Source organism: Taurulus bubalis (genome assembly GCF_910589615.1).
Source record: "Taurulus bubalis genome assembly, chromosome: 18".
NCBI lineage: Eukaryota > Metazoa > Chordata > Actinopteri > Perciformes > Cottidae > Taurulus > Taurulus bubalis.
Window position 1 is genome coordinate 17945957 of NC_136606.1, and position 16144 is coordinate 17962100.

General features: G+C 49.0%; 1 protein-coding gene across 1 annotated transcript in view; it reads left to right on the plus strand.

Annotated features, from left to right (window-relative positions):
- Positions 1–2459: 2459 nt before the first annotated feature.
- The window catches only part of LOC306750591 (rho GTPase-activating protein 12-like), a gene marked incomplete at its 5' end in the record, with an annotated part of 45865 nt that continues 32180 nt past the window's right edge, over positions 2460–16144 (plus strand). The window contains one exon of the mRNA XM_079234041.1: positions 2460–3137. Coding sequence (XP_079090167.1) covers positions 2460–3137 — 678 coding nt within the window. The remainder of the gene's footprint in view (positions 3138–16144) is intronic.

Sequence of the window (16144 nt, forward strand, 5' to 3'; positions counted from 1 at the left end):
TTGGTCATGGAAATTTGGTTTAAAGTCATGGAAATCCATTGAACCCTACGGCGGGAAACGACACAAGCTACAGTGCATGACACATCAGGTGGAGAGTAGTTTCACAAAGTTGATTTAAAAAAAGATCTGATGAACAAATGAGTTAAGAACATGTTCAGTAAAACCTAATGGTTATCATAAACTCACTGTTATTGTCGCCTTGGGCCCCACTTTGAAAACTACTGATCGATTTTCTAAATAGTAAAAAAAATAAACCCAGAGGGACAGTGGGGCTTTGTTCCATACACACAGATGGACAATCAGCGTTCAGTCTCAGGGCTGTGCGGAGCTGTGCCAACCCTTTTCTTCTTCTTCTCTCCACATGAGCGCTATCCTTTGAATCTCCACAGAGCAACACGTTGGCCCGCGCTCTCCCCAGAGGCTTCACTTCGCCCTGACGCCATGCGGCGACAGGCCGCTCTATTGCAGCAGAGTTTACTCTCTCGAGTCCTCTTGCCAGGACCCCGAGACGCCACAGCAGCTCAGAGAGAGACACGGGGATAGCTGTACATTTCTGCTGTGTTGTGCTCGAGGAGCCCGTTTCAATTGGTGTTTGGTCAAAAGGTGAGCGCTGTCGCGATCTCCAGGAAGAAAATCAAAGTCACGTCAAGGCTGATTATTTAATGCCACATGCTTGCTTTGTCTGGCTTGCCGGTTTAGTAATCGGCTCTTTGTGCGGACTGCAAAGTGGCTTGGTCATACACGGGTGTATATTTGGGAGCCTTTATCTGTTTTAGATAAGTGTCTCCAAATGCTAATGACATGAAGAGGACAGTTGCTGCCGATAGAGTTATCTTTGGACTGACTTAACAGCGTGACATTCTCACCATCCGGCACCGCCACGTCACCCATGACAGGTTTTTATCCTTTATCTTGGACTGCAGCTTAAACCCGCCGGAAACGCGGCCTGTATTTCCTAGAGCGCAGCGGGCCGGGACGGCGGCCACCTTCATTGCGGCAACGGCGATAGTGGGCCGCTATCGAGCGCGTGACCAGGAGCTTCGACAGACTACATCCCCGGCACCTCTGGGGATGGTGTGAACTGTAGATTGTGACCGTGTGGCGTTACACAAGGATTTGTGACTCGCCACACAAACTAAAATGGGCCGTAACGGTTCCTTGAGAGGCAGCCATTCACAAAGGCTTGGGCTGGACATGCGTGTGTGTTGACATCATGGCTGAAGCTTGTATTGGGGCAGGTTTGGACTGGCCTGCTGTCGAATACACACACACACACACACACACACACACACACACACACACACACACACACACACACACACAGAGTAAAATGCCCTCGCGTGATGCAACACTGTGTGTGTTTCATGGTGTTGAAACCGATGAAGGCCCATTATGAAAAAGCAGCCCAACTCTCATGGGTCCAGGCGGCTCTCGCCACCGTAAATCTATTCTGGGCGCGTAGCTGTCAGTCTGAGCTCCAGAGCGTGTGTACATATTCCTTTACAGAAGGATGGACCCCTTTATAGATTCAGCGGCGTGTTCTAACGCCTCACTAAAAGCACCTGCTTGTACCACCAGGATGTCAGTCCACGGCGGCGGGGGAGCTAGCTATTTCAGGGAGGAAGAGGGAGAATTTGATATGAGGGGAGCTCTTCTGCTCTGGGAGCGCCCCGGTATTTATTTAGGCTAACCGGCGATGGGAGACTCTCTGACAGACGGATCTATGACGGGCCTCTTTCCGGGACAGACCCTGCAGGGACTGGTGAGGGCCCATCTGTCCCCTGACACATGATCACCTGAAAGCTTTTGAAAGGTTTCTAAATTGCAGCTGCATTAATGAGTAATGATGCCAAACTGCAGAGCCAAACTCCATGAAAAGACACACACTTTTATTTTCGGAAGCATTCTCTGAGGGAGTGCAAGCTCCAGGGAGTCAATGTAGCCGGTGGATCGCGTGCAGGATCTCTGGGATCACGTCGTCATCGGCTTCAGCTCCGCGGACGGCGATCGGGTTTCCGGCTGGATAGCCTTGGTGGTAGTGTCGGTTACCAGAGCACCCGGGGTTGACTGTCTGTTTTGGTTTTGGATGATCACAGGGAGGAGGGTTAGTCATGTGGTGATCTTTGTTTGACTCGCCAATAGGACGGTGGGTTGTATCATAATGCGAGTGTGTTACAGCAGCAGTACTTTGCGGTTGCGGTAATCAGGTGAGCAATACCTCGGGGTGTGACCCGCTGGGAGGCTTGTAGGATGACGTGTACGCATGTTGATGTGGTTTTTGTAGGCATGTGGTCATGTGTTGGAGCTTGTTAAATGTTGCGCCTTTAAAAAAAAATAGCATATGACATTTAAGTCTGTCTTCTCTCCTGCAGCCCAGCAGTTTCCTGCCCAGTCAGACATGAGGAGCCCCCCTGGCCTGGGTCGCTGAGGTCAGAGTTCAAGTGCGCGTTCCGGCAGCCATGGCCGACAGAGAGGGGCCGCCCATCGCCCCGGGCCAGATCTACATCGAGGTGGAGTACGACTATGAGTACAAGTCTAAAGACAAGATGGTGGCCATCCGCCAGGGAGAGAGCTACATGCTGGTGAAGAAGACGAATGAGGACTGGTGGCAGGTGAGGAAGGAAGAGGGCACGAAGGCCTTTTACGTGCCGGCGCAGTACGTCCGGGAGGTGCGCCGGGCGCTCATGCCCCCGCAGAAGCCCACCGTGAGGGCCAAACCCACCGTTTTGGATATCTGCCGGGCGTCTAATGAAAACCTCAACAGACCCCAGCCGGAAATGTCCAGCTTCGGGCGCCCGTCGCCTTCCTCCACCCCGTCGCCATCTTCTGACCGCGTCACGCCGCCGGGCCTGTCCAAGGACGCCAACCAGAACGTGGGGAGTCCCCACCACTGCAAGATGGTGGCCGAACTGGTGCTTCTTCACAACAACAACAACCATCACCACGCCAACAATTCCACGTTGCCAAGGACTCGGGCGGACTCGCCCCCGCTCAAAGTGGGGAACAACCACGACAAAAGTCCGGACAGCGGTAAGGCCTCCCCACCAGGCGACCTGCCGGGAGATCGTCTGAACAAACTCCACAACGACTCGGAGTCTGGGGATGAGCTGAGCAGCAGCTCAACGGAGCTCATGCAGGTACGGTGCTACTTACATCTTTCAGAAATGGTGTCCTACAAGGAGCTGCTTCATTTGGCGCATTTAAGTGTTTTGCTTTTTGGCTTTCTGTGCATTCTTTGGTAGTTTAAGAGAATAATCAATCAGTCACTGTGGTAAAGTTTGTATGGGCATCAAACACAATGCGTGGTCGCTCCTCCGAGACAGGAAACTGGGAGTACAGGCTCTCTTGTGCCTCCTTTCCTTTCTTCCATTCTCCTTGATTCATTTCCCACCGTGGCTCATTTTATTTCCCTCTCGGGTCGGCTGCAGATAACCGCCCCTGTCCGCATCAGATTCTGTCATATGGGGCGCCGCGCGATTGCGTGCTCTTCCCTTTCCGTCTCTTACAGAGCTGCATTCTTTCATCAGCCCCTACAGCGCTTCTACCTCCAAACAATTTCCGTGCCTCATTTGCCAGATTTGACGAAAGTGGCAACATTGCAGGTCCTTATTTAAATGCTTCTGTTGCCCTGACAAGAGTATTTTCTCTGGCTTGTACAGATGTGCATATTTTTCGGGGGGTGGGCCGTTGCAGTTGGGTTAAAGACTAAACAGCTTCACTGTTAAATGCTGGGTTTCGTAGTTTAGTCTTCAGGTACATTTAGTACAAGGAAATGCCACAAACGCCACTGCTTGGATGTGTAGTTTTGTAGCACTGCAGGAATGCACGTAAAGGTATTATCACACTGAAAAGCTAGTGCTTTGCGGCAGAAAACAAGCAGCCTTCCAAACGATCACACCAAAAAACTAATGCTTTGCAGATACTAATGTTTATACAGATACCAGACCCCTTGAAGAGGGTATCAAGTGACTGAGCACTATGCATGGATCCGAACTTCCTGATGCCCCCCCACCGCCCCCGATGAAAACGCCCAATAATTCATCTCCCTCCGCCTGTCGCTGCAGTCCCAGGTCGATGACTCGGGCCTCCTCCCACCCTCTATGATATGTGTCTCGTCCCTCTGAGCCAGGAGAATGGATGGTGGAAGGCTGCAAGAAGAAGAAGGAGGAGATTTTCCTTCAAGAGACTCCGCTCTTCCGGGGCCATTTTTTGGGGTGCCTGTCTCTAGGCAGGGTCAGCTTGTTTGGAAGGCTGCTTGTTTTCTTTGTTCCACAGGCTGCAGCAGCCTTCCTCCTCCACCACCACCACCACCACCACCACAGAGTGAACAAAGAGAGACGGGCTTGAATGGAAAGTAGGTCATATCTGCGGAGGATCAGTCTGTAGCCCCCGGTCGCCCCGCCGTGGGGACCGCTGCGCTTCGTGTGAACGCCATGTGTGATGTGCCACGTGAGGGAAAAGAAAAGTGAGAATGGAAGCACACCAACACGGTTCACAACTTCAGAGCCCCACATGTGGGACGGCTAAATGGTTTATGGGTTGGAATTGACAGGCCTCCAAAAGCCCCCCTCCACCAAGGCGAGAAAAACTGTTGTTTTCCGTGTTTCCGCCCGCCTTCGCCGACCTTTTTTTTAAAATTAATTTCACGCTTGTCAAATCACACAGGCCAAAATAAATGCACATTTCACTCTCGGCCATTCACATTTGCATGGGCAGCTCTTTGGAGTGTCTTTTTTGTTCGGCTCCTGTCGTGCTGGAGGGGCGGATAAGAAACCGACAGCAGACGGGATTCAGCCTCAAACTCCCCGTGAAGCTCGGCGCCGTCTTTGGTCGCCGGACAGGTGGAACCAACTCCCTCGGTCTTTGTGATGTTGTTTTAGTTTGTCCTGTTTGGTCTGTTGCCAGGCAAGTGACTGACCCCGTTAAAAAAAAAAAGAAGAAAAGAAATCCAAACTTCTTTTATCTCCCCTACTTCCACTGGTTCCTGTCATTGCGGGGGTGCAGACAAACTGGGCCTGAGTTGAGAGATTAGGGCTGGCCAAAATCTTCTATCCTGATTTTTGATCTTAATAATGATGTATTTCACAACATAGCATGTTTACTGTTAGGTCAATACATGATTAGTTTATATGAAACATAATAAAGCCTACTTTTCTTTACTCCTGTGTGAATGAAATCTACTTGACAAATATAAGTATTTTCTCATTTAATTAAGAACTTTTGTTTCACGTGAAATTGACAGAAAAAAATTAACGAATATTTCAAGCCATGTGCAGATACAGAATAATAACGTTTGAATTTAATCATATTCTTTGGGAAAGTTAAGTTGTATGTGCTCGTTATTGTCGATGAAGGTGACTGACCGATACCAGATAGGAGCCAAGAAATTCAGATGTATCACTTTTTTTTTTTAACATAACTGTATCTACAAAAAATGGATGAATAACCTAAATTAAGATATTAGGTAAGTTGGAACCAGAGTCAATGTGCGCAGTCTAGGGCTGAGCACAGAACTGGGACAAGCTCCTTGTGACAATAAACTGGACCTGATCCGTCAAATAGTTCCCCTCTAACCAGATGAAACAAAGATTCATATCAACGTCTCCCCTGTTCTCCATCACCAGGACAGGCCCTCCACACACACACACACACATTGAGCTGGCTGGATGAGCGGGCGTATGGCTCGATGGATGGATCTGTTAGGACGGATTTGTCGCTGACATGCCAGCTGCCCCCCTCTTAATTGATTAGATCTGATCTCTGGGTGTCGATTAACGCCTCTGCGTCCCTCCGCGTGTAATTCGCTTATCTCAGGGTCTCCGGCGGCAGCGGAGCGCGACGGGCCGCCTCCCCCGCCTCCCCCGCCTCCTTGCTTGGGTTTATGGTCACACAGCCGTCCCCCTGAATCCTACTTAGTTACCTCCCCCCTCCTCTAAGAGCACTATTAGGGATTGGCAAAATAAACCGCTTTTCCATACTTCTCAAGAAGCTGGCAGTGGGATAGTGTTTATTTTCTTGAAAGAACGTGGCAAACCATAAGCTTTAAAAGGGCTGTTTACACCCAGGCATAGTGGCTTTCTCTGCGGCCGTTTGTTTTTTTTAAGACGCTGCCTTGTTGCCTATTTTCAAATTCAACAGCAAAACATGACCACACAGTCGCCGCAAAGCAAGTTATTTTTGAGTCTTCTTCAGAGTGGGGAGGGGAGAGACTTGAAACGGCCTCCTTTTCTCTCCCAAAAGCGCAGTGACTTAATGAGCGGGTGAAGGCTGCTCTGTGGGATTGTGCGAGAGGCCGGATTGTTGTTGTGTCTCTCTTTCTCTGAGCTGTGTGTGTCATCGAGGGGGAAGATGTGGCCGAGGCCCCGGGACGTGTTTGTGTCTGTGGTTTTGTGTCCGTGGAGTCAGCGGGGTCTGCCCGGTGCTCACTCCCTCTCTGATCAGAAACCTCCATGCCGATTTCACGCCCCAAACAAGGTATCAGCCACTAAGGAGGACCCCCTCCCTTTACAGCTCCAGACACATTTATCTTGTTAAGTAACTCCTTGTAGCACTAACGCGTCGCTCCGTGTTAATAATAATAACAGTAATTCCCTCTGGAGATTACAAGCTGGATCAGTCGCTCTCTCGAAAATAAGCCGCCTTCCGTTCCTGTTTCGCAGAAAATGTCCTAGAAAGGTCGGCTTTAAGGATGCCCGCAGTCACACTGACGTATCCGGCTGTAAATGCATCCGCACGGATTCTCTAAGGGTTTGGAGAAGAAGAGGAAACAGTGGAGGCCAGAGTCCGTCTGCCTTCAACCTGCTGTGTGGTCGTCCTGCTAGCTGGCGACGAGGGAGGGAGGGAGGGGGGTGTTGTGGGCGCAGCGGGACGGGGACAAAGTGCCCGGACCCCGGGCCCTGCGGTAGAGACCTGGAGGACAGGAGGCCAGACTGATAACGTGGAGATGGCGTCGTGAGTCGGGAAGAAAAAAAAAACAACCCCGCCACGAGCGAGATGAATGACTTGAAAGAGTTGACGTTACGAGGCCGGAGGAAGCGTTCAAAGCGGCTCTCGCGAACATCTGTTGAGGTGTTCGCAGGCGCAGATGGATCGCTCATTGTTTTCTTTCTTGCATGTGCTCTTTGGCTTCTGCTGAGTTGTGCGTTTGCTGACTTGTGCAACGGAGAAAAGGCTGAGAATGTGCACCGAGGGGGGCTCAGCAGAGCGTTGAAATAGACTGCTGCGTGGGCGTGGCCGGGACTTCTAAGGGGACTTTGAATATGAATTCACTCCGAGAGAGGTTTGATGGATTTTAACTGCTGCTATTTTGGTGCAGTGAATCAGATCATTATTGTCCAGTGACGCAAGTTTTCTCCCACGTGACACAGAATGTGTGTATTGTTCACGTGAAGGACGGCACGCTGGCTGTGGCGAGAGCCTTTCTCTCGCACTTGAACGTCCCGAGAAAGCTCTTAAGTTTACAGCGCAGTAATGACCCTCCTGTTCCTGAACATCCCCGCCGCCGCAATAACCTGCTAATTACATGTCGTGCTAAACGGATTCTTTGCCTCGCGGAGGCCCGAAATCTTTAGCTGCAGAGCATTTTCCAAATAAGCCGAGATCCCCTTTGAAGTTAGAAGGTCTGCGCTCCTATTACATAATGGCCCAGTAAATACCGGCGAGTGTGAGCAATGCTGCAAAGTGCAACCACGTCCCGTGTGCCGTGCCCTGTAATTCTGGAGCTGCGCCGAGAGTCTTACTCCCGGACCGGCTGAAGAGGAGGCCCCCTCTTGTTTTCCAGTGCATGCTTGACATTCCTGCCTCGGTGCCTGCACACAGCGAGGCAACAGGCGAGGAAGCGAAGTCAATGAGCGTCCGCTTTCCCCTCGAAAGCCAAGCGCCGAACCCTTTAGGTAATTTGATATTAAACTCGAGCAAGTTGTGCATCCGTGTGAGAGTCTGCTACCTCTCTTCTCGTTCCTCTGTCTGGGCCTTATTTAGTTTCTCTTCGACTTTTCCCTTCTCGCCTCCTTTTTTTTGTTTCCTCTTCTTCTGACGGCCTCTCATTGCCCTCTCCCCTGTCTCCCTGAATCATGTTGTCAGATGTGGTCCAACCAGCTCCTCATTCAACCTGAGACCACCATTTCTTTTCTTCTCGTCTTCCCCACATCCATCCTGATCCTCTGTGACACAACAAGAGGATTACACCCCCTCCCCTTTCCGATGGGCTGAGCCTTCGAGACAAACCACGAGAGCTGATGTTGACACATCGGGTTACGTCTGTTGTGTAAGGTGCAGGGCATTGCATTATTCTCCTCCATGAAGTGTTGGCTAAAGGTAAGCCACGTGAAATGGTTCACCACCACATGCGTCCTCTCATTGTTTACGTCCAGGCTCACGGCGTAGCTTTCCGAGGCGAGCAATTTTGGATTGAAGCGGCGAGCGATGCCAACAAAATGTAATGAAATATTCAGTGTTTACCTCCGAATTCTATTCTGGGCACGTGGCTGAACGTGGACAGTGAAACAGATCATCATGTGATACTCCGACGAGCTACTTAATGCTACTTAATGCTGCATCAGGCAGGTCACAAATCCCCTCCCAACTAGGAGATATCTGTGTTTAACGATTCTGACACCAGTATTTCAACAGAACATTTAGATTAGAGACTAAATCGTGTTGTTTCTCAATGGAATCACTGAGTGGATCAGCTTGTTGAGAGGAAACGTGCCACATGGAGTTTTCTTGCGTTTACATTTGGTAAGTAACAGTACTTACCAAAACAGCTCCATAGTGCTACTAGGCGACAACAAATTCCACGGGAAATCTTTAAGTAAATACACATGGTGAAGTCAGCTTTGAATTTAAAAAAAGAAAAGAAAAATCCTATTTGACCACATGCATCCTGACAGTGCTGACCTTTTCTGGGGAAGGAAGAGAACCAGATTCCCAAATACAGAAAGAGATCATGGTTGCATGTGCACACTATAAAGCTCTATGAAGGAAGTGAATGTAAAGGGCAATTGAAACTGATACCAGGATTAGAAATGCCTCCGATACAGCCAGTCCCCACCTGACCTGCTACACCGAACTGCACAAACTAGCACCACGCACCTGTGGTTAAACGCTCTTGTCTATTTTGTCCCCTGATGACGCCACGTTTCTCACAACAAATCAGTGTTTGAATGAGAGCTAGTTAGCATTGGCCGTTAGCAGCCGATGGGCAGCACATTCCTGCTTGACCAAATAATGGAGCTAACGCTAGCGCTAACGGCCAGTTCAGGAAGCGAATGAATTGGATGAAGGTAAATGATAACGGCGTCATGGTGAGTTCAAATGCAATCTGGTAGAATTCCGTTTGTTGGTGAGAAACGTGACTAAATGCAGTTGTTTTGAAGTAGGTGTTTTCACAGCAAAATGCATTACACGGTTAGACTCACAGGTCTTCCCTGAAACACACAACTGTGGAGAACACAGACATGCATTGAAGATGGAAAGGCCTGTCACATGATTTCTTTGAGCCCAAACTGCAGCAGTGTTCATGTAACTGAACACGGTTTGACAGAGGAGAGACTTTCCTCCCTCTCTCTCTCTCTCTCTCTCTCTCTCTCTCTCTCTCTCTCTCGTTGGTTGTAGTTTTCTGCACTCCGGTGTCCATAAAGCCGCTCTGCCTGTCAGCCCGTGAAGCAGCGTGACGGCGGGGGACACATCACCTATTTCATTTGCACACTCCCGCTCTCTCTCTCTCTCTCTCTCTCTCTTCCTCTCCTCATTGCTCGCTGTGCAGCCCCGTCGTCCACTGTCCCCCTATCTCTCTCTCTCGCTCTCTCTCTGGGCCCGCCTCGCGGCTGTAGCTCAGTGCACTGGGACATCATGTACCTAGAGAAGGTAAGAACCTCTAGCCGGCCTGTTTTTTTTACTTTTTTATTTCTGATAGCACCTGTGATTTATTTCCCCCTTGCTTCCCCCTCTCTCCACCCAGCATCCTCCCTGCATCTCCCTCTCCCTCCACCTGCCCCTACTGTTTGGGACATTTTCTCTTCCAGTGTGTTTCCTCTCTAACCACCACCCTTTCCAGTTTCCACTTAAAAACATGCAGAGCCACGGCACCAACTGGTGTGTGTGTTGACCGACCCCCCCCCCCCCCCCCTGCTGTGTTTTCCACAGAGGTCTGTGTTTGCGTACGAGTGATGCTGCTCCGTGCATCGGACCCTCAGTGCACAGTTGCGTAACAGATGCTGGCCGTGTCCAGAGACTTTTTTTTAAACTGCTGCCTTCTGCTTTGGACGATGAGGACAGGTCGAGCTGTGCTTCCACCCAACCCTCCGATGACGGCGATCACGGTCACGTTTTTTTCTTTCGCATCTCCTACAAAGACTGTCTCTGTAGGATGCATGTGGCCATCAGCACGATGCCGGTGAAGTCATTTAGATATCGCCTGCTGCATTTTTTTTTTCTTTCTTCCTGTGTGTGGTGCACCGCGCTTGTGATTTCTCTCATTACTTCTGAATCCACCGCGGGGATCGGAGTTGGCAGAGCACGAAGGTGGAGGCCCGTGGCCCCTCGCTGTGCGGGGCTTTGTGGTTGTTTCTCTCTTCTTGTTTTTGCCCACACTGGTGCTCCTCTCGCATGGGGATTGACTGGAATTTAAAAGTCGCTGCAAAGCATGCCGTAAAAGATGAAAATCCCCCTCGACTGTGCAGGACTTTTGCATCTTTTCTATCCAAAACACAGAACTAAACGCAAATAATGTGGTTGAGGCGGAATAACTCAAGCTGTGTTTTTGGCTGCTCTTTGACTTGTTGCGCTCGTCGTTTTGTACAACAGCTTGCGTCTCTCAGGGGTTTTAATATAATAATGCGGCAGATCACTGCGGATCAAAAAGACAAGTCGTCGTCCAGCACTTCTCTGCTCTCACTGCTTTCCTGTGGAAATGGGCAGCTACCGGAAGCGCCGGGGCTTTTTTTGCTTACGCATCACCTCCGTCATATACCCGCCAATATCCCACGGGGACGAAAGACCAGCTGGGAATCCATCGCCGCAGAAATGGTTCCGTTAGCCGCCGTCCTAGCGGTGATCTTTTATTGTGAAAGGGAGATTCAAATTGGTCCGTCACCATCATGTTGCAGCTGTGGCAGTCTCGGGGAAGGCGTAGAGGAGCTACTGAGGTGTGTGTGTGTGTGTGACTCTGCATTCTATCGATGACCTTGTGCTGCTCAGTTTATTGATCTTCCATCAGTGGAGTTTGCTCTACTGTTTATCATCCGTTTGGGCTTTTGTAGGTCATTTTTGTGCGAGTACTTGAGGATGGGCTGCTCCTGCAGTCCTGTGATTTTTATAAAACAATGTACAGCTGAATTGACTTTCCAGAAACTGTTGTTGTCCCCCGAACCTTCCACCAGCAGCTGTTGCTGACCAGAGACACGACGGTGGGAAACAAAAGAGATGCAGAGAGAGTGCACTCTATACCACGGTGGATCAGTCTGGATCATTCTGCCAGCTTCACAGCTCCGTACCCAAACACTCATTACAAACGGCAAATCCCATTTTAACACAGCAGCAACACGCGTCCTATAATTGCACTCGGATGGGCTTTCGGCCCTGCGGGGAGTCTGCCAAACCCAAATGCTGCCTTTTGGGGATACAGTCCGTGTCTCTGTGCATTTCCTCAAAGCGGGACAGAAATAGCTTGCAGATAAAAACCGAGAGGCGCTAGCAGGCTGATCAGTGTCCTCTCTGGTACACGGGGGAGGCGTCTAAGGCCAGCGGGCTTTCAGTGGTCTCGTATTTGATGGCGTGCATTAATGAAATGGATACGCCAGCGGTAACGGATGTCTCGGTGTTCCCGCCACGCTCCGTTGGCTGGTTTGATCGCCTCTTTGTGCGCTTGATTGACAGCTTGTTGATTATTCTGTCACGGAGGGGTTACAATAAATGTAAAGAACACATTGCATCTAATGCAGAGGAGAAAGGAGGAACTCCTAAAACCTCCAAAGTATTAAAAAATTAAAGAAGGGACCCGTTCTTTGGAGCTTTTTTGTTTTTATATTTGTAACGCCACCATCGCCCTTCAAAGCACGTTATCTTGTTTCCTCTCATTCGTGATGGACCTTGGTCCGGTCATCATTATCTTAAAACAAACGCACCCCTCTCTGTTGACATAAGCCAGTAGTTCCATTTTCCACTTCTTTTGCAGCATTCCTGCACCAGTTCTTCAAACCAGGAATTCAGAAATTGAACCAAAATGTGTCCGGTGAGTGACGCTCACGTTCCCATGCAAATTAAATTGTCAATATTACAGTTGTGTTCATGAGAAAATCCTTGAAATTGTGTCTGTTCTCAGATTAGCACACCTAATCCCTGATATGCCAATTTTGACATAACCTGCTTCCAGAAAGACACACATGCTAATTCAATCTCCTCAAACAAGTACTAATGAAACACAATCAAAGCATAATTATGATATAATTAGCTAAGCATGCTTCCCTTCTCTCTTCGTTTAATCTCTGCAGGCAGTGACTGGATGGAGGTTACACAGACCAAATCCATTCTAATGCTATGCTAATGTTTCAACAGTGAAGGGACACCGGATAGTTGAGCTCATTTGACCCCCAGCGCCACGAAACCATCTGCTCAGACGAGCACGAGGCCTTAATGCTTGTTTACTTTGCTCTACATATTATTATCTGACCATTCTGACTGGCCTTAAGATTCATCCACCATGTGACGCTGTTGCGTACACACACACACACACACACACGTTGTTTTCTTGATTTTGATTTAAAGCATTACATTGATTTAAGATGTACACGCAAAAAAAAAAAAGTCATGACAAAGGTCAGTTGTTTGAGTACAGCAGGTTTGTTTCCCGGTGTGCTATGTTCAGAGAATAAGCCCTTACTTATGTATGGTAAACTAATGTGTACGGCTGTTCCAGTGAATTGCTTCTAGAACTGTGTTTTTGTGCGGTTTAGAGAGACGGACCAGGCCAGGGCGCCATAATCATTTAAAAAGTGTTACTGGGTGAGCTTCACGCACCGGCAACTGTGGGACGGGGGGGGGGGCTTACAGGTCAGCCCTGTCCCGGACAGACTGCCCACACATACACACACTAGAATGCAATCTTCTTACATATATGGATTAAGAGGTTGCGTACAGTGCATTCCTGGGTTAAACCCCCCCCCCCCCCCACCCCCTCAAACCCTGTTTATCCCGCACCAACATGTTCCAGCGTTTTCTCATCATGTCGAACAATGTGCTCGTTTGACCCGTGCTGCCGGTCCTCACCCCGGTGGCAAAACCCCTCCAGAAACCAAGCGTGCCACACGCTGGATCGCCAGAGACTGTTTTCAAGAGGGTATTCGCTGCTTGGTTGAAGATCGCCATCGTTTGCCGAATTCTCTAATTCATTCTCCTCACTTGTGTCTCTCGCTCGCAGTGTCAATTGTAAGGCGAGTAATCTGTCTTTCTGAGAGTTTGGGGTTATGTGGCTGCTCCGGGGTCCAGGACCCCCCCTCCTCAGTGGAGAGGATTGTTGTTGATCTGCCAGCCAATCCTCCAGGCCCTTGAGCCCCCGATTGATCTGAAATGAGTGGGCGTTTGCAACCATGGGGACGCATTCAAATCAGACGGCAGCCACTCCAGTGGGATGTCAAAGAGAAAACATCTACCCCACACAAAGATCTTTTAATTGGTGAATAATTAAGGGCCATTGTTATTCCAGATCAAAGTAGTAAGAGGAAATTCTCCATCAGAATAGATTTGCATTTGAGCTACATATACATGAGGTGGGTTGTAAGAGTTGGCAGCTTTAGATGTTGGCATCGAAACTCAAAGGACTGGATAGGCTACATATGAATAAGATAAAAACATCCTCTCGTAAAATCACAGGTCACAAATTTGCCTCAAAAGGCTTTATAGTGTGTATATTATACAATACCCCTGTCTTCAGATCCTAATACAATGTATGTACATTTTTGAACCAGGTATTGTCTGACGCAAATGGTCTTGTTGAATTTAGTTGTCCATTAGAGCCACCTGTCAGTCACCTAACATTGTTTCAAGGAATACTCAATGACTCACCACGCGTTACCTTTTATATACTTGATGAATTAAAGCAAACAAGCTCCAGGTTTAACAGAAAAACTATATCAAAACATGCAGTATTTCCAACTCTCGTCATATGCTTGCTACATACATACATTTTTGCATGTCAGAAGTTTTTAAAAGAGTATAACTTTTAGAGCTAATACACAAATGGCTAGACGAGACCTGGTTACGCTCCATAAACGGATGTTTTGATATATACATTTTAATTCATCAAGGATTTACACCGTTTTGGACGTTTCAGTTCACCATGGAGGCATGCAAGAATAAAACAAGTTTTCTTCAACAATTTTAAGGGGGAAGCATTCCTTTGAAGCAGAAAATTAACATAACGTTTACTTTTTAGTTCACTGAATGCCTGAAATAGTTCCCGTTTCAGCTATTGCCAAACTTACATTTTAAAATCCGGAGCTCATTAAGTAGCTGTCCGGACCGTCCTCAAAACCATTTCTGTGCCTGTTTGGGCCCTGATCCAATCTCCCTTTGTTACTCTGAAGCAAACCCCCTGACCCAGCGGCACCATTGCTCCAGATCCTCGTCAGCGCCACTTCTCCGGAGGGGACCGCCTCGTGGCTCAAGGTTACCGAGTCCACCAGTCCCTGCCCGTCCCGGCGCACATTCTGTCAATGGGCCGCGGACAGAGTTGCCTTTACGTGCCACGGCCGGCTCCACAAAACAATAGCACCATTCTCGCTAATGTGGCAAGACATGCCCGGTGGAAATTGAATTGCTTTCTACAGAAGCGGCCCTGTGACGATCAATTACCCAACCAAGACCTTTTTATGGGTCACGCAGAGGACGAACGGGAACATGGCCGTTCGTTGGAGCCTGGGAAAGTGGGGCTGTATGGGACAGCTAGTTCTGTGAAGGTACTTTGGAGCAGCATGATTATTTACCAGGGTCTTATGTGTTCTTTACCCAAATTTAGACATTGTGATTAGAGCGACAGTACAGTCAGATCGCCGAGAATACGTTGAAGAGTTCAGGACTTGGCCACGTTGTCAGTGCGACTCTCAGAAGCAGTGGCCAGCTGATGATGCAGTTCATTTCTCTAAAGCGTGTGACTGGGCAGCACGGATGACGAGGCAGCCCTCTCCCTGACAGGGACGCCACACAACAATGGCTGTACAGTGGCTACTGGAACTTTTCTCTGGATGGATGCAGGGGGGGACGGGGGGCACGGAGAGGGGAGCGCTGCTTGGCAGTCTCTGGGCAGTGGGACGAGCGACCCATGACCCATACGAACGGGACACAATGCACCTTTCTGTCACTACACACACACACACACACACACACACACACACACACCCTGAGTCATGGTGGTATGTGGGCCAATGGGGAGAAGGGCTGGAGAATTCATAAATGTGCCCTTTAAATGGTGCGTAGCCCTCTTCACCATGTTTCTTGGCCACCACAAGGCCAGTATTATTCTATTAATCTACAACGACCTGTAACCAGAGCCCAAAGCAACACACACATTCTCACGTTGTGAGAACAAATCGACAATAAATGTTTGGTATTCTCACCTGATACATGACATATTATGATAAATCCATGTTCCAGCAACTGGCTGACTGTTTCCTCACCAGTACGGGGGTCACAGACGTAAACATATCCTCTCTCATTAGAATGTGCAATGCCTCGAGTGCTCGGCGGGAACCATGTCGACCACCAAAAAAAAGCTTCTATCCCTAATCGATTCAATATGTTTAGGGTTGCAATTTACACAATCAATTCAACCGTAGATTATGTTTAGTGCTGAGCTGAAACGGTTTGTTGATTTAAAGGGCCAGTGTGCAGGGATCTATAAGCAGAAATGGAATATTCATGACTGTTTTCATCAGTGTACAGTTACCTGTACAATGAGTCCTTCACAGCTACAGTTCTACAACACGCTTGTGACTCTGCGGTAACGCGAGCTGCAGAGTGTGAAGCCCCTGCTCCCAAAGTAGTGTTGTTATGGCGAGGCAGATCTGAGCGAGGAGAACGGCGTTGCCAGAGATTCGCACTCTGCGGCTCATGTTACTACAGTCCAGTAAAGGGAGGGGCGAGCAGCGGG